Source organism: Phoxinus phoxinus, assembly GCF_949152265.1.
Source record: "Phoxinus phoxinus genome assembly, chromosome: 1".
Taxonomy (NCBI): domain Eukaryota; kingdom Metazoa; phylum Chordata; class Actinopteri; order Cypriniformes; family Leuciscidae; genus Phoxinus; species Phoxinus phoxinus.
Window position 1 is genome coordinate 11,715,534 of NC_136876.1, and position 19,796 is coordinate 11,735,329.

General features: G+C 39.8%; 1 protein-coding gene across 1 annotated transcript; it reads left to right on the plus strand.

Moving 5' to 3' along the window:
* Positions 1-3,320: 3,320 nt before the first annotated feature.
* LOC307000736 (E3 ubiquitin-protein ligase TRIM39-like) lies at positions 3,321-8,654 on the plus strand. Its single transcript, XM_079616536.1, has 6 exons — positions 3,321-4,200; positions 5,149-5,244; positions 5,706-5,924; positions 6,015-6,037; positions 6,113-6,231; positions 7,506-8,654. Exons 1-6 carry the CDS (start codon positions 3,808-3,810, stop codon positions 7,985-7,987), a joined length of 1,332 nt encoding a protein of 443 aa, XP_079472662.1. The 5' UTR covers positions 3,321-3,807; the 3' UTR covers positions 7,988-8,654.
* The last annotated feature ends 11,142 nt before the right edge of the window (positions 8,655-19,796 follow it).

A 19,796-nucleotide genomic window follows, 5' to 3' on the forward strand; every position in this document is an offset into this window, starting at 1 on the left:
TTGTCAGATGAGAGCAAACGTGACATAGTTACATATTAGAACACACTAGTAAATCAACAGTATGTAGTTGAAAGCATGTCCTGTGAAGCAAATACAGACGTGTCATTGAGGTGTAAATGACTCTGTCTCCCCCGACACAACCGTCCCGTACCTGGAGTGTCCCAACAGCCCTCAATCAGCATATTGATGAAATCCCCTGCACTCTGCATTAGCATACTGTGATGAGAAAGGCCTTTGTGCCACGTTTAACTCACATGTATATATATACCTTTAAAAGGATTTTTGAAGTATTAGGGCAGTAAAGAGTCTGCCCAGCTCAGCCCTACAAAACCATGACCTACTGTTGAGATTCTGGAATGCTTCTAAATTATAATTATAATACCAACTCCAAACATTTCAGCATTTCAGTGAAAACTATGATAAAAAAATGTACATAATTTAAGAGAGTCTCAAAAAATATATATTTAGTTTTAATAATAAGTGTTTGTCTGTTTTTTTGCCATTTCTGGCGTTCTTTTCCATTCTTCTTGTTAGTTTTTTTGGTACTGATCCGTTGGGAATGTTAGCTATGTGTAAAATAGGCACCTAAAGCACTTTGAAGATAAAAATAAATGGGAATCGTGAGCTAACCAACACCCAAAACTACCAACGCCCGCCTTTTATTTTTTATTGAATGCCAGTCACATACAAATAATAAACATGACAATAATCCAACATATACTGTAGAAATATTAAAAAAATATAAACTACAATAGGAAAAGAAAATATACGGTGTAATTTATCAAATAATAATACAAGTAAAAAGAAAGAAAATAATATAAACAGAAAAAAAAACAGGTACGAGATCATCATAAGCTTCACATAGAGACATAAAGCACTTTGCTTTACTATTTTTCCACCCAAGTAGTAACTATATCTATCTAAAATAGCAAAAAGTTGGGTTTTCATTTTAGTTTATGTATTTCCCCATACTCAAACAAAGATTAACAATAAAGGCCCTATTTGATGGTAAATCTTTGTCTATTAAAATATTTTCTTTTTCGGAAAAGTAAACTTTAATCCCTAAGCATTCACAAAGAAAACATTCCAAATATACTTAAAACATTAACTGCAATTTAAAAAATAAATAAGTGGACAATATTTTCTTTCTCAGTCCGAGAAAAATCACATTTAACACATAAGGACGTAACCTAATAAAAAGAGTTTTAACAGGGTACACCAGATGAAGTATTTTAAAATGTACTTCTCTCACCTTATTTGTTATGCAATATTGTTTATTATGCAGCAACCATGCACATTTTCAGTCGAGTCGATGCACTCAAATGTAGAATGCCAGTAGGAGAGCCGGGACGATTGAAACGCGGGACGGATGAAACATTGAGGTTTCCTTGAAAACCACTCACGTCATGTACGTCAAATTTCGTCAGCACGTACAACACGCAATGCCTACCAGACCCGCGAAAACATTTCTTCTTTACGTCATGCCGTTTTGGATTTAAAGCCGGAAAGCTGTTTTTGAGTGCAGTAAGTGAATTATTTTGTGCGGTACTTTTTTTTGACTGACAAGTTGTATTTATTGTTTCATGTGCCATTGTAATGATAATACGGCAGGTGTATTAGTACTGTAACACACCCTTAAGTGTGCAATATCAAAGTTTTTTAGTTTAAGGGGAAAACAGGTTTAACTGTCGGGATGCGCTGTCGGGACGGTTGAAACAGCGCCTCCTGCCAGTTAAACCTGGTCATAGGAAAATCGCTGTTAAGGCTATTCAACTAGTAAACACTCGATATGACTCAAGGAAGAAATGTAAGATCATTCATTGTAAATGGCTTTGTCTGTCTTCGTCAAAATAGCCTATTAGAAAGATTACACAAAATGCGCATAGGCTTATTGCCTATGTTTAATGGGTGATAGAACAAAAATGGTTAAAATTAACCTTTAAATTAAATAAATTACAAAATATGTTTGTAACAATATGTACATAAGTTACTTGTCAGGTATTGTTCATAAAAACAAGCATTAGATGAATAGTTGCCGTTTAAACTGTTATGTTTCATCCGTCCCACCCCTGTGTTGCAACCGTCCCGCTCAGGCGGGACGATTGAAACAAAGCACAACTACCGATCAAAGTCAATTTGTACTTAAATCATTCTATATTTGTACCGAATAACACATGATACTAAGAGAACACATATGTGAGTTGTTGATCACACACACACACAAAATCTATCTGTAACCTTATCGTAGAAAATGACGTTTATCTGAAAAGTGTTTCAACCGTCCCGGCTCTCCCCTACCAACGCGCCTTCCCATTGGGTGAACGTCACATCATTAATATTAATGAGCTCAGCTTTTATGCGCATGTCTCTTCACTCCGACCGACAGACATTCTTTCCACAGCAACAGCGGGACTGGACGGACGCAGAAGCACGCGCAGCGGTGGATTTTCTCGACAAAAGTGATTAATTTAAGGTATTTAGATTACATTAATGATGTCGTTTCACCAAGAAAACATACTGTACCATTTTAAAACCTTGCATAGTTAGAACCGTTTGGTCTAACGCGATAGGCGCGCGGTTACCACGTGTTTACCACGAGGGCCAGTGGGGGGAAAAGACTTTATAATGAAAGACTTTCTCTAACTTCTGTTTTTTTTTGGTGCTTTTTATTAACTTTATCAAATCCTTTGACTTGCATTGAATGTTAATAGACATCATACTATCCGCATAGTGACGGTAGCATGCGTTTAACCCTTTAAGCGCTGGTTTGTGCACGCACTAGAGCCCTGCGCTGCTTTCTGTGCATTGTGGGGTGTAGGATGTGTGCGACAGCACTGCAGGGTCTCTGTCCTCTTCTCTCTGTCCTCATGAGAGCTGAGATACTTCAGATCCTGCTACAGTTTCATTATAGAGATTCGGTGCAGTTTCATGCTACTAGATTTCATATGCTCACTGCACAATATTGAATGCATTTATTTCTGTTGATATGCAGGTCAGGATGATGCAGGATAATGGAGAGACAGAAACTGGTTTGGCGTCTCTGTAAGTCCTGCTCGAGTCTCCAAACACTGAAGATCGGCACCATAAGCAGAACTTCAGCATCTGAATGAATCATTTTGATAAAGATTTGTTCATGAACGCCGGAGAAACTCTGTGGGCTTCAAACACACTCACACTGACCAACAAATAAAGTGCAATAAAACTGAAAGTGTCTCGAATTATCAATATTTGTCAGAGATGGGCAGCTTCGGTCCTGGAGCGCCACTGAAGCTTTCTAGTTAATCTGAGACTTTGATTTGCTGGTTCAGGTGTGTTTGATTTAGGGTTGGAGCCGAATTATTATTTGTCATAATTGCTAAAATAACAGATAAATATACATGTGACTGAAAAACAATAAGTAAATGTATAGCTATACTTTTATTTCCTTATGTATAGTGGTGTTTTAACCCACATTTAGTTTTTTCATTTGTTTTTATGGGTTTATTTCCATTTATGTATATAATTATTCACACATTTGTTTAATTTGTACATTTTTGCCATCCGTATGCTAATGAGGGGGCGTGTTTTACCGGACAAACACTTACCAGGAGGAGACTTCTTATTTCTCATTTCTGTCACACTGACTTTAATGTCGACTAAAGCAAAGAAAAATCAGCAATCGATGATGAACTAAGAGGAAAAACTTTCAAGAAGGATTGGAAACAGTTGTTTCTGAACAGATCTCTGTGACTCTTATTAATTCATTTTTGAAACCTTGCTTCAGAAAGTGAAAGTAAAGTTCAGATTGCTGGATCTCGAACTGAGAAAATGGCTTCTCTATCTGAAGATGATATTTCTTGTCCCGTGTGTCGAGAAATCTTCAAGGCTCCTGTTCTTCTGTCGTGTAGTCACAGTTTCTGTAAAGTGTGTCTTCAACAGTTCTGGAGAACTAGGAAAACTCGGGAGTGTCCTGTCTGCAGGAGTTTGTCAAGACATGAGCCTTCAAATAATCTTGTGTTAAAGAACTTGTGCGAGTCGTTCCTGAAGGAGAGAAATGAGAGGCGTTCATCAGTGTCTGAGGAGATCTGCAGTTTACACAGTGAGAAACTCAAACTCTTCTGTCTGGAGGACAAACAGCCTGTGTGTTTAGTGTGTATTAATTCACAGAAACACGACAATCATAAATTCAGACCAATCGGTGAAGTGGTTTCATCATATAAGGTAAGACGGATTTCAATATGCGGATAAACACTTAAAGGGATAGTTCACCCAAAAAAAATTAAATTCTTTTTAACTCACCGTCATGTCGTTCAAACCCGTAATACTTCTGTTTATCTTTAGAACAAAAATTAAGATAATTTTTGATGAAATCTGAGCGACATCTTTCCCTCCATAGACAGCTACACAACTACCACTTTGACATTTTAAAAAGAGATCTTAAAACGAATATTTCTAAATTGAACGGTTTAGTCCAAATTTTCTGAAGAGACTCGGTCGCTTTATGATAAACAGATTTCATTTAGACTTTTATTCAAGAGAATAAACCTCTTGCTGAAGCTCAGCGTAACACACGAGACTAAACCGACTGAATGTATCTCTGAAGGGAACTGACTGCCTTGAGAAAAGTTTTGATGGCATTTTCTTTTCATCTTGCCTCCGTAACGCAAGTGTTCATCAGCGCTGCTTTGTTTACAGAAGTTACCGAGGAGGTTACTGTATTTCTGCTGTTCCGTGAGCGCCACCTACTGACAGACAGTGGATTTACACTTGTATTCAGCCTCTGTGTTTTTTGTTTGGGAAGCTCAGACCACATTTCATTAAGGATTTTAAATGTTAAATAGGGGTCTCCTGGAAAAAAGGTTGGGAACCGCTGATATAAAGCAACCGAGTCTCTTTACAAAATGTTGGACTAAACCGCTCAATTTATAGGGTATGGATTAGTTTTACGATCTGTTTATGAACTTATTGAAGTGTCAAAGTGGTAGTTGTGTAGCTGTTTATGGAGGGACAGAAATCTCTTATCAAAAATATCGTAATTTCTGTAGGCCTACTGACAGAATTAAAAAATTTGGGTGAACCATATTCCTTTAAGTTTATGTATTACATCAAAATCTCTCTGATATTATATTAAATCTCTGGTGTCTTATAGATTTTCTCTTTATATTCCAGGAGGAGCTCAATACTGCACTGAAGTCTTTACAAGAGAAACGTAAACACAATGAAAACATTAAAGCAGAGTTTGAGAAAACAGTTCGACACATCAAGGTGAGGATTTATTCTTTTGACTTTTTCACAGATATGATCAGAACAGCTGAACTGATTTGTCTGGCATAAATTCATGTTCATTTATTGATTATTTTTTATTTAACACACACACATGTTGGGTTTTCATGTTTTATGGGGACTTGTTTTATAAAAGGCTTTTAAAATGAAACTGTTATGTTCTGTTAAAATAATTAATTGACATCTTAAGTTTAGTTACGATATTTTCAAATTATATCACATATGAATGAATCTTCCTAAAACACCATTTAAAACAGTGTTGTTTTGTGAAGAGAGACTAATGAGATTCATGTGCATTTTCACACTACGGACACAGAACACAGTGCTAGTCAGAAAGTTAAAGTTGTAGTTCACTAACCCACATTTCCCCGCTCACTCTTCACGCTGCTCCAGAATCAGTTGCGATGATTGAGATTATTGAAGTGAATGTGATGTGATTTCAGTCTCAAGCTGAGCGCACAGAGCGTCAGATTAAACAGCAGTTTGAGAAGCTTCATCAGTTCCTCAGAGATGAAGAAGAAGCTGCAATCACTGCACTGAGGGAGGAAGAGGAGCAGAAGAAGCAGATGATGAAGGAGATGATCACACACATCTCAAATCTTTCACACACAATCAAAGACATGGAGGAGATGATGAAAGCCAATGACGTCTGCTTTCTGAAGGTCTGATTTCACATCATTGATTGATTGATTGATTGATTGATTGATTGATTGATTGAGTTGTTGATGATAAATGGTGTGTTTGTTCTGCAGGAGTTTCCAGTCTCAATGGAAAGGTGAGTGATCGGCTGGTGTCTCTGGTCTCTCTGGTTCTGGTCCACTGCAGTTCTGACTCCTGAATGTTCTTCCAGAGTCCAGATCTCACAGCCGGATCCACAGATGGCTTCTGGAGCTTTGATTCATGTGTCGCGATACTTGGGCAACCTGCCGTTCAGAGTCTGGAAGAATATGCAGGACATCGTCCAAAACAGTGAGTCTGCAGAAGATCTGCTGTTACACACTGGAGATCATGCATGGGTTTATCATGACACAAAAGCACTAGATTATTTCAGTTTGTGGGAACACTTTACAATAACGTTCGTTAGTTAACATGAACTAATAATGAACTGCACGTATACAGCATTTATTAATCTTTGTTGGTGTTAATTTAAACAAGTACTAATACTTTATTAAAATCTTAATGCACTGTGAACTAACATGAACAGCTGTATTTTTATTTACTAACGTTAACAAATATTAATAAATACTGTAACAAATGTATTGCTCATTGTATTGCTCATTTTATAAGTAATGGTTACTAATGAACCTTATTGTAAAGTGTTACCCAGTTGGTAGTGAAGATTTCACTAGTTAATATGATCAACTATATTTGAGGATATTTCTCCTTTCTTCAGAACAAACTCAACATAGTAAAAGTGAAAAGATACTTGAGACTTAATTTGTGATTCTTCAGACTAAAATACTGAACCTAAAATATAATGTTGTGAACTCAAGGAACATCAATATTTCTTTCATATTCCTCAAAAAGTTTCTATTATAATGTGTTACTAGAGGAACTGTTGACAGGCTCAAGTTCATGAAGAAAATGTAACATTTTAAATAATTGTATAATCTCGTCAGAAAGCTGAGGCCAGATTCACAACATTGAGAAGAATTGTAATCTGCTTTTAAAGATTGCTCAAAAAACAAAACTTCAGAAGAATTCCAAATTTTGAAAATAATTATCTTAAAAATCACATCTTTATATATAAAATATATTGTTAGATTTACCACTTGATGATTTGTGTATTTGTTGTATTAAACAATCTAACCGTGTGAGTATCATACAACTTCTCAACATATTCCATAGGAAAATATTTCTTAAGACATTCTTACGGAAATATTTGAGAACTTTTCAATAAGTGTTTAAGAATTGCTTAGAAACAGTCAAAAGGTATATTGGCATTTGTTTATTGGAGATGAATTTTTCATCTCAACAACGCTGATTGTTATTATCTTTTCCAGTTTATCAGTTTCTCTTGATGAGACACAAATGTTTGAATCACACATTTATGGTTTGTCGCTGATGCCATTAAACACTGATCACTGTGTTTTTAGTTACACACTCAGTTTTATTATCAGAGGAAAATGTCTGATGTGTTTGATCAAAAGGATGAGGGTCATAATTCATAATAATCTGTGTTCGGTTCACTCTTGATCATTATATGAACATCAGAATAAAAGCTGTTGATTGTGTCTCGTCAGCTCCTGTGATTCTGGATCCAAACTCGGCTCATCCACGTCTCGTCCTGTCTGATGATCTGACCAGTGTGATATTCAGCGGGAAAAAAACTCTTCCTGATAATCCAGAGAGGTTTGATTCTTATTGGTGTGTTCTGGGTTCAGAGGGTTTTAACTCAGGAACACACTGCTGGGATGTGGAGGTTAAAGAGCGTGGATACTGGAGTCTTGGAGTAACTACAGCATCAAACCAGAGGAAGGGACGTGATTTCTTTAACACTGATGTCTGGTGTGTGCAGTACGGACTGACTGGGTCTGGTTTTCCTGTTAAACAGGAGCTGGAGCGTGTGAGAGTTGATCTGGACTATGACAGTGGAACGGTGTCATTCTCTGATCCTGTAACTAACACACATCTACACACATTCACAACCACCTTCACTGACACACTCTTTCCATTCTTCCGGTGTCCTGAATCTCTGAGGATCTTACCGGTCAACAGTCAGTAAATGTTACATCTGTAAGTCTGGATCGACCTGCTTTCATCTTTTACAGTCTTCATGTGAGTGCCTGAGAGATAGGAGGGCGTGAGAATATTTAAATTTGATTACAATATTTAATTCATATCATATCACATGAGTAAGAGTGCTGTTGATCTGTGATTGGCTGCAGCTGATCACATGACTGATCACAGGACTGATATCTACAGCAATACTCGCATAATGTTGTTATACAATGGATCAATAAACTAGTTAGAAAGAAATCTGTAAAATTGTGTTCATAGACCCATATTGTCTGCTGAGGTGAAGTTAATATCAAATTACACATTTTTGTCTCAATATATCCAGATATTTTCAGGGTTTCAGTCATGGAAAAGTTATGGGAAAAGTGCTCAGTCTCTGGGAATCACCAAAATCTTTGAGTTTGACAGTTTCAGAACAAATATTGATGATCCCTTGTATAAACTAACAAATGTGTGATTGCACAATTCCATTGTAAATTTCAGAAAGAAAGATTAAATGTTTGGCTTGATAATTAGGGTTTAAAGTGTGTTAACATTGTTTAACCCCTGAATTTTATTTTCTGTTCTCTGAAATATCCAAGTCACGTTTTTTTCTATATTTTCTATAGCTTTATACAAGATTGTATCAAAGCAGCTTTACACTAATAAACAGGAAAATAACAACAAATATGTTGCCATGATTGAAATTTGCAACACTGACATGGGTGTCTTTTTTAAGTTTTAAAATATATAAAGCAGCAGATACAAAAGACAATATATTGCCATTATTCAGGTCAATGTAAATAGTTCCAAATGAAGACAATACATAAAGACCTATAAATTAATATAAATACTTACTTGCTTTTGTAATATCAAAATATTTTGCTTTTGTAATATCAGTCCTCGCAGTCACTGAGCAATGGAGACTTCAGTGCCACTTTACTGAGACCTAGTGGTGAAATTGTGCAACTGACTGCAAACAAATATATTGTAAAATGGCTTTATTGACATTACAAGATCACAGTCGACAAACATGAAACAATCCGGCCTAATAACTCAATGAATTTATAATAATCATTAAGTTAAACAATAGCATACCCGCACTGGCCATTCATCTCACCTCAATTGTCTAACTTTGACTTAAAAATAAAGCCTTTGCCAACCGGCAGTTCGCATCACACTGGTTCCCTCGACAATATCCCAAAAGGATTTTTCCATAGGCTTTCGGATTATGGCTAAAAACAAGCTCTGTGATCAACAAAAGTTTATGATACTTCAATGTTTTGTCCATCAAGATAACTATCACAGATTAACACAACTTTTATGAATTTTGGAGCCTAAATGCAGTCGCCAGCTAAAGTAGACTATAAACGAACTACACCACGGTCCCACAAATTCAACGTCACCATCACTGAGCTTCCCACAACTCTTTCAGTTTTAATAAAAACATTTTCCCAGAACGTTTGAGTTAGAATAGTTTGTAAGAGCGCAATTATAAGCATAACGATGCTGTATAAGCGGACTGAGTTTATCTGTTCTGCTGATTACGTTTAATCTCCTCGACAGACTCTAGGCCCATTTAGACACTTATTAGCAAATCACCTTGTTCAAGACACATAACAGCTTAAAAAAAATCACGAGTGGGGTAATATTGATGTATTTTATGTTGTAGAATAAAACGTGAAATTGTCTTGAGCTTGTGTTTACCACAGACATTATTTCAGCCATTTAACCAAAACCCCATTCAAAAACCCATTGAATGCTACTAGCGTCTGCGCTTGGCCTACAAACTGATGTCATACCTGCACCTCTATTGATTTGAACTGCATTCACACAACTAGCGACAAAGCGACACGATCCCGTTAATTTCAGTGACCGGATGGGACATGTCCCAGCGTCACAACAAACACAAGTGAGCATCCCTGTGCCTTATTACTCCCTTAGAAGGGCAAAGCCTTGAAGTGGGGACTTTGCAGTGAGCAGGGCACTTGTGTGCCAAGGTTACGAATAGATGACAAAGGCTTAACATGAATTCCATCAATATCAAAGGACTGGCCATCCATTTGACTGAGACAGTAGAGCCAATCACCAATATCTCGGTTTTCTTATTTAATTTAAGGAAATTCAGGTACATCCAATGCTTGATGTCCCTGATACATGCAGTGAGTGAGTTAGGCAGAGATGGCCTATCAGAGCTGGTGGTACGATATATTTGAATATCATCATAGCAATGGAATTTAAGTCCATGCCTGCGTATGTCACCGAGTGGATTTATGTAGATGATGAACAATAGCGGGCCAAGAACCGAACCTTGAGGAACACCCTGTGTAAGTGAAGCAGTGGCAGATCAAAACCCTTGTATAATGATATAATACTTTCTGTCGCTGATGTAGGAAATGAGCCAGGAAACAGCAGAGCCAGTGATGCCAATATTTCATGGCAGACTGTGTCAAAAGCAGCGCTTAAATCGAGGAGCATCAAGATCTTTATCAGCCCACGATCCATGGACAAAAGAATGTCGTTAACCACCCGAAGAAGGGCAGTTTCAGTGCTATGTGATGGGCGAAATCCAGACTGAAAAGGTTCAAAAAGACCATTAACATCCAAATGTGATCGCAATTGTGAAGCAACAACCCTTTCAAGGACTTAGCTTAAAAATGTTAAGTTGGATATTGGTCTGTAATTGTCCATATTTAGGTGGCCTAGATTAAAAAATATTTTTTTTCTCCCAACCCAAATTTTTTCCAACATCACGTCCCTTTAGGCTGTACCAAATATCCAATAGGGAAAATTCACACTTACATATACTGTATGCATTTGGCAAACGCTTTTATCCAAATGTATTTGATCAGTTCATGCATTCACTATCAAACCCATGACCTACTGTTTGAGATTCTGGCTTCTGAATTCTGGCTTATAATTATATTACCAACTCCAAACATTTCAGCATTTCAGTAAAAACTGTAAAGGGGAACTATGCAGTTTTTTTTTTAGCTTAATTTACATTAACTGAACAGCTTCGGAGTCATTGGAATGGTTATATGACTTTTTTCAGGTTGAATGGTGGCTGTCTTGCTTCCCCCTGGTGCCTGTGAGGGGAAAAACCACCCTTGCAACTTTGGGCCGGCGGGCCACGTGATATGAGGTCTCGCGATGTAACTAATTGCTTTACGGTAAAAAAAATCTGCTAAAATTCTGTCGGTTTAAAATTCTGTCATTATTGCGCTCCCTAACGCTGTTCGAACCCGAATGAAGACGACGTTTTGAAGAATGTCCCGTCTACTTTGATGTCGTTGATCTGCTAGCCTCTGGTATCTGAGAGTCACCAACGAGTTTTTACGACAGTGTTGTCAAATATCTATTCCGGAGCTGTAGGGGGAGCTCTATAGAGAAACCTGCGACCAAAAAGCAAAAACTGCATAGCGCAGCTATATACTTAATGACAAGAGTTTGTCTGTTTTTTACCATTTCTGGCGTTTTTCATTCACTTCTTCTTTGTCTTTTTGCTATTGATCTGTTGGGAATGTTAGCTATGTGTAAAATAGGCACCTAAAGCACTTTGAAGATAAAATAAATTGGAATCGCAAGCTAACCAACACCCAAAACTACCAACGCCAGCCTTTTCACGCACCTTCCTACTGGGTGAACGTCACATAATTAATATTAATGAGATAAGCTTTTGTGCGCATGTCTCTTCGCTCGGGAACGACAAACATTCTTTGTCCAGGAGTCCTGTGGCCTTCAGTTCCTTTATGGCAATTGGAGGTCTGAAGACACTTGGGATTAATTCAGATAATCCTGAGGCAAATTTGTTATATGACACCGTGTCCTACAGTAACTACACGCGATAAAAGGTATCTTTTCCATGTTAATCAGAGTTTTTGTCCTAACCAGCCACGACAGAGACACGCTACGATTCTGTTTTAGAAACGGTTTCTACTTTTCTGGGATGTCGTCACGCTGGAACAACAAACACAAAGTGTGGGAATGATAATCTCTCAGGTACTGTTTATGTGCTTTATTTAATGTTAAAAGCGTGTAATGTGACTTTGAATATCATTTAGTGCTCCAGCTTTGTAGCCATAAAAGCCACAATATATAATTCACCTCAGATCTTGAAATTAAACAACTGGAAACAAGAACGTTCAAACTGTGAAGAAACAAGTGTATTATTTGACAAAGATTGTTTTAGTAACTCAGGCCCCCATCTTTTTTTGCTACAGCCACTATAGTTGTGGCCCACTTTGCATGCCGAACAGGTTAAACTAAACTTGATTTGAAATAAGCTTATCAGCAGCTTCCAGTGGATGATGACACAGCCAACTTACTGGCTATTAACACTCACCGTGGGCTTTTTCGGGCTCGACGGTAGTAATATGGGGTGTCAACAGCTGTTTCAATATTTCAAAGATTTATGGACACTTTGCTCGCAGGAATTCCAGGAGTCCAACCATAGCTGGATGTCATCCTGATTTCGGACAAAACCATGGAAGAACACAGTGCACGGCTATACAGGCCGTACTGAAGTGCTTCACTGAAGCTGGGCTGCAGTGGCGCCTCCAGAAATTTTTCATAGGGGTGGCCAGATGGGGCCACTTAAAATCTTGGGGTGGCACACCAAAACTATAAACCATAATTTCAGAATTTTATTCTACTGTTGTAGTAAACCGGCCTGTAGAAAACTATCAGAAAGACTTAAGGAAACTGCTGATATACTTTGGTTTAGTGTGTTATATTTAACGGACAGTGCATCACGTTGCATGAATTTCTTAAATGAAATAAACAGAGTTCACAAGCAGGTAATACATACACACACCATTATCATTGCAAATAACACATGACTCAACTGACGTAACTAGGAACTAACAGACACATGAAGTAAACTTGTGTGTAGTAACTACACTGTAGTTTATAAAGTCCAACCTTGCACTTGAAAACAATCTAAACTCTGTTTTTATGCCTCAGCTGTTATTGATGCGACTTACCAGCAGCGAGAGATGTGAGACTCTGCTGGTGGTGACGTAGCTCCGCCCGCAATATCACGCACACAAATGCGAGTGACGCAACAGCCAATGTCGATTTTTCCCAATTAATGCATGAATTTAACAGCATTGTTTAAACTCCGTTACACATATACATGCACCAGCTAACGACGTTAGCTACCCAGATAGCAAACTAACTCCAGAACTCCGCGGCGGATCCGCTAAACATGTCCGGAACGGAGTCCACTTGCACAGCGCAACGAATCCGGAACAGATAAGGATTGCGGATCCAGACCAGATCCGCGGCAGACCCTACCCGTATCCGCTCTGGACCCGTTTATGAAGCAGCGCGGATCCGCCGTGGATCCGATCTGGACCCGTTTATTTAGTGGGTCATTTGGTCTGGCAACCTTTCAGATCCCTCATTCAAAACAAGTAATCTGGCCAATACTAGCTACAGAAATATTTCAAATCTGACCCTGATAGCAATAGACTCCGAGGCGGATCCGCCCTCAAGCCGCCAGGTCCGCTGTTCTCTCAGACTCAATTCGGCGATGAGCACAGAATATGCCCCGCCACTGTAAAAATTAATACATAGATTTTATTGATATCTAATCAATAAAAATGAGGCAACAGATTACAAGCAATATTATTAATTAAATTTAACTAATTTGAATTGAGTAATAATTAATCAAATTAATTCATTAAATGTTAACCATTTAAAATTAGTAACATTTACAAAATATATGTTATTGCCAACATTGAAGACACATGAAGACATTGATCAACACTATCAGGTGAAGATCTGAGATCTGGGTTATTTGTTGATACTGTAACTGAAGGGAAATGTGCCTCCACCAGGGTAGTGGATAAATGGAAGATCCCCTAGACAGATTCTTACCTTGTGAGCCACAATATTCTACCCGGCGGACACACATTGAGTCCCACCGAGCCTGAGCTTCTTCACGTCAGTCCCGCCGAGCAGTGGCGCCTCCAGGATTTTTTTCATGGGGTGGCCGAAAGGGGCCAGCAAAAATGTTAGGGTGGCACAAACTAATCTTTAACTTTAGAGCAAATGACAGTGCATTACATGTTACCCAAATCTGCAATAATTTATAGACAAATTGATGCAGTAATATTAAGGGTTAATTAACCCAAAAATGAAAAATCAGTCAATAAATATTCATCCTCATGTTGTTCCAAACCCTTAAGACTTTCGTTTATCATTGGAACACAAATTACGATATTTTTTATGAAATCCGAGGGCCATAGACAGCAATTGATCATTAAAACTGACATCTTGTTTGGTTTAGCTACTTACATCTGACCATTAACTGAAGCGTCGCGCTGGAATTCGCGCTCGACTCGCACCTTCTGCGAACAGTTTTTCCGTAAGCGGGAATGGAAAACCCGGAGTGGATTCCGGCGGCGTGATAACAGAACGCAGTGAGTGCAGAGAGGAACGTGCTTTCGCTCCACTCCAGGTTTTGATCACATTCCCCTCAGAAGGGTGAATACACCTCGTCCTTCCTTAATTTAAGACCCATTCAAACTAAAATGAAGACATTTATTACACTATTTGATAAATGTGAGCAAATTTACGGCCTTAAAATTATGAAAAGTGGATTTAAGACACAAGGACAGGGGGGAACTCTGATATTGACGGAAATCCGTCATGGACTCTCTGCAATTAACGAGTCGGTCACCACACATGCAAGTCACGCAGACAGAGATGAAAATGTGGAATAAAGCTGTCATTTTTGTTTTATTTGAGCAAGTACTCGTAGCTTCGTAAAATTACAGTTTAACCACTGATGACACACTACTTTTTCGATCATCGGATCTAGGAACTTACTGGGCCTTGAACGTCATACTCCGCTGTATTAATTTGCATTCTGAAGATGAACGGAGGTCTTACACATTTAGAAATGACACGAGTGTGAGCAATTAATGACATAATTTTTATATGACATACGAAAACCAAGTTTTACTTACATTATAAGTTTCCTCTCCTGCGTTGCTTGATCCTCCTGAACTTGAACGAACCAAACGCTGCTGCTGCATGCTTCGAGTTCGCGGTATTGCGGCTGCACGTGTTTGCGCGAAGTTGCCGCAATGCACGTAAAGAGGGGGAGGGGTTGAGAGCGTATTATACAGTTCATACAAGTTTATTATTTTATTTTTTAAATATAGTGTTTCATTAATGTCTATGTTAATTTATAAAATAAAATCACTATACTAAAAACTCCACTCTTTCTGGTTGGGGGGGCCAATGGGGTGGCCAGTGTCATTTTGGGGGTGGCCGTGGCCCCCCCTGGCCCCCCCCTGGAGGCGCCACTGCCGCCGAGCCTGAGCTGCTTCATGGCGAGCCTGAGCTTCACGTCGAGCCTGCCGAGCCAGAGACTGTTCACGTCACGTCTGCCGAGCCAGAGACTGTTCACGCCACGTCTGCCGAGCCAGAGACTGTTCACGTCATGCCTTTGTTTTGTGTTTGATTATGTTTTGAAGTAAAATTGCATTTGGGTTCTCAACCAGCTTGCCTCCAGTTGACTCATTCGTAACAGACACAGTAGGGCTGGGCGATATATCGCATGACATTGTTAGGCACATCTCGTCAGTAAAGCCGGTTCCTTGATTAGTTGTAAATCGCCATCACCTGCTTTCAGATGTAGTGGCATTTACTACAAAGAACCATAGTTAACTGACAAGTGGAGTCATATCGCATTAATTATCAAGGACGTATCGCCTGCTATAATTAATGCGATATGGCCCAGCTTGTCAGTTAACTACGGCTCTGTGTTGTACAGGGGTCCTCAACTCTGGAGCGCGAGATCCACTTTCCTGCAGAGTTTAGATCCAACCCTAAATCAAACACACCTGAACAAGCTAATCAAGGTATTCATGATTAATACAACGTTACAGGTACACAACAAAATCCCCAGTGTTAAATCAACATTGCTCAAGTACATATTGTCCCAATCTATAGAGTGTTAAAAGTGTTAAAGTTAATGAGATAAAGTTAATGAGATAATTAAGTGATTAATTAAGAGATGATTGAGCATTAGTGATGAACACCTGATGTTAACAACACCACAAACAGCATTACCAGCTTGTCACGCCCGGCTATGCAGTGCTGGGTGTGTCTCTCCCTGGTTTGGCCAGGTGTAGGTAATCAAGCCTGTATTGCCTACTGCTGATGTTTTGTCACTTTTAGGTGGAGCTGTTGCGGTGGGTCGTGTGATGCTAATTGGTGGACTGATGAGGGAGTTGTTAAAATCACTGCCTTCCAGTTGGCTTGGTCTCGCTTCCTGCTATTTCGGCCCGACAATGAGAGGCTGGCTTCGGTCGGCGCTCCTTGCCAGTTCTTTTTTGTTTTGCTTTCCACTTACTGTGTTGTTTAAATCATTCATTAATAAACCAGCGTTTTAATTAAATATTAAGTTCAGTGTGGTCTCCCCTATGTCAACCCTACCTTGAGCCAAGTGGTCTTGACATATGGGGGCTCGTCCAATAAGTTTTGATCCCGAATATTGGTACGTATTGACTACTTTGATGATCATTGTCGTCTATGGCAGCGTAGTGCGGTGTGTAGCTACGTCATCGGTGTGATTTATTTATTTATTTTTTCCGCCGAATGTTTGTTTTGGGGAGATCTACACTGATCTGTTTGGTTTTGAATTTGGATTTGAGGTAAATTGGGAAGCATTATGTTGTAGATTGGAGCATTTAGTGCAGTTAAAGTGTTTGTACCAGATTTACCAGCACCGTTATCTCCTAGTGAGGTAATTGAGGCGCAAAAGAATGATCGTAATCTCGAGAAGTATTTTGCTTTGGCCTCGGGCGATGATAATGTTGATCATGGTTATCTGATCCAAAATGGTTTGTTGCTGCGCAGGTGGTCACCTCGGGCGGACAATGATGTGGCAGATCAGGTGTTGCAGGTGGTGGTGCCTGTGAAATACCGGGAGTTGGTGTTAAAAGCAGCGCACGGAGAAGCGTCTGGTCATTTTGGGGTGAGGAAAACCTACAATCATGTATTGCAACATTTCTATTGGCCCCGGATAAAAAGGGACATAGCGAGTTTCGTAAAAGGTTGCCATGCGTGTCAAATTGCAGGTAAACCAAATGTTTCGATTAAACCTGCACCACTACAACCCATTCGGTCCGTGGGCATTCCGTTTGAACATCTAGTTATTGATTGTGTGGGTCCTTTGCCACAGTCAAAGTCTGGCAGTGTTTATCTTTTCACTGTGATGTGCCAAGCGACACGTTATCCTGCGGCGTATGCTTTAAGGACTATAACCACAAGGTCAATTGTGAAGGCTTTGTCTCAGTTTATATCTATTTTTGGTCTACCAAAAGTAATACAAAGCGATCGTGGGTCAAATTTTACGTCCAAGACATTTGCGGCGGCGTTAAAAGAACTGCGAGTAAAACATAATTTAAGTAGTGCATATCATGCCCAGAGCCAGGGGGTTCTGGAACGTTTTCATGCCACATTGAAATCGTTGTTACGTGCTTATTGTGTAGAACTTAAGAGAGATTGGGAAGAGGGCTTACCGTGGCTACTACTGGCGGCCCGTGCGGTAGTACAGGAGAGCACGGGGTTTAGCCCTAATGATTTAGTTTTTGGGCACAAAGTCCGTACCGTTTTATCGGTGTTGAGTGGTGATTTAGATGGTGGTGTGGAGATACCTGGGAATTTGGCCGATTATGTTCATGGCTTTCGCCGAAGGTTGTTCTTAGCTGGGAAGGTGGCTAATGAAAATCTATGTGAAGCGCAAACTAAAATGAAGCGACGATACGATCTTAAAGCAGAGGTAAGAGTATTTAGCCCTGGTGATCAAGTTGTTGCATTGTTGCCAATTCTGGGTTCGGCATTAGAGGCTAAATACACTGGTCCATATACTGTTGTGCGGAAAATATCAGATAACAACTATGTGGTGTCCACCCCTGAGCGGAGGAGGAAAACACAACGGGTTCATGTTAATTTACTTAAACCATATTATTCCTCACCATTGCAGGTGGTGGGTGATAAGACTGCTTATAGACCTGTTGGACTGGCTATTGGGGAGGGCGCATCCGACACTTCTGAAGTGGCAGTTGAGGATGGGGTGCGGGATCCGGATGATGCGGTCCTGCAGGCTAGGCTAAACAATTCAGACACGTTGGTTAGCTTGGACAGCCTCTTAGGGCATTTAGTTGGGGAACAACGTGATCAGTTAAAATCTTTACTTTTTGAGTTTTTGTCTTTATTTTCCGACACACCAACCTGCACCAGTCTTATTGAACATGACATTGACGTAGGGGATGCAAAACCCATTCGACAGAGATTTTACCGTGTTGCTCCGGACAAACGAAAAAGCTTGGATGCCAGTGTGAAATATCTGCTTGATAATGGTCTAGCAAAACCATCATATTCGAGCTGGGCATCACCATGCTTACTTGTTAAAAAACCTGACAGCACATTTAGGTTTTGTACAGACTATAGAAAGGTGAATGCGGTGACAAAGGCTGACTCCTTTCCTTTGCCACGTATCGAGGATTGTGTGGATCAGGTTGGTAGTGCTCGATATGTAAGTAAATTTGACTTATTAAAGGGGTATTATCAGGTACCGCTTACGCCTAGGGCGCAGGAAATTGCTACATTTATTACACCTTCGGGGTTGTATTCTTACACCCGTATGAGTTTTGGACTCCGGAACGCCCCCTGCACATTCTAACGTCTTATAATCGTGTCATTGCGGGGTTGGATGGGTGTGCAGTTTACATAGACGATGTGGTGTGTTACGCAGACACCTGGGAAATACACCTGGCGCGTATACGTTCGCTGTTTGAGAGGTTGGTGGCAGCAACGCTTACGGTGAATCTTGCGAAATGCGAGTTTGCCCAGGCCACTGTGGTATTTTTGGGTAAGGTGGTGGGGCAGGGGCAAGTGCGGCCAATTAGGGCTAAAGTATTGGCCATTGACCGGTTTCCTTCGCCGACTACCAAAAAGGAAGTGATGCGTTTTCTAGGGATGATTGGGTTTTATCGAAATTTTTGTTGTAATTTTTCAACCGTTGTGGCCCCACTTACCGATTTGTTAAAACAATCAGTCAGGTTTGTGTGGTCCGATGATTGTAAGCGGGCATTTGAAAATGCAAAGCTTTTGTTGAGTTCTGCGCCTGTCCTGGCGGCACCAAAGTTAGATGACCCTTTTCAACTTCAAGTGGATGCAAGTCAGGTGGGGGCTGGCGCAGTGCTCATACAAAAAGATGAGCAAGAAATTGAGCGACCAGTAGGTTATTTTTCACGCAAATTTAATCGCCACCAGCTTAATTATTCGACGATTGAAAAGGAGGCTCTAGCGTTGATCTGGGCGCTCCAGCATTTCGAGGTATATGTGGGGGGTGGTTTACATCCCGTTGTGGTTTATTCAGACCACAATCCGCTCACATTCCTACAGTCTTTACAAAATGCTAATCAGCGTCTCATGCGGTGGGCGCTGTTTTTGCAGCCCTACCGATTGTCTATTAGACACATTCGTGGCGCTGACAATGTGGTAGCAGATGCGCTTTCTCGGGGCCCGGATGAGTCAATGTGATGTTTTTTTTCTACCCTGTCTTTGTCTCGTCTCTCCTCCCTTAATTAGCTATCCAAGGTGCCAGGATCTTGCTGGGTGGTAAGATACAGTGGAGATTTGGGGTGAGGATGGTCAGTGTTGGTTATGGGGTGTAACAGACTTGTTCACACAAATAAATGAGTGAATGTGCACGATTGAATGTGGGTATGGGATTCCAGTGTGATTGAGTTTGGTTTAATGTTTGTTTAGTATTTATTTGTTACTTTGGA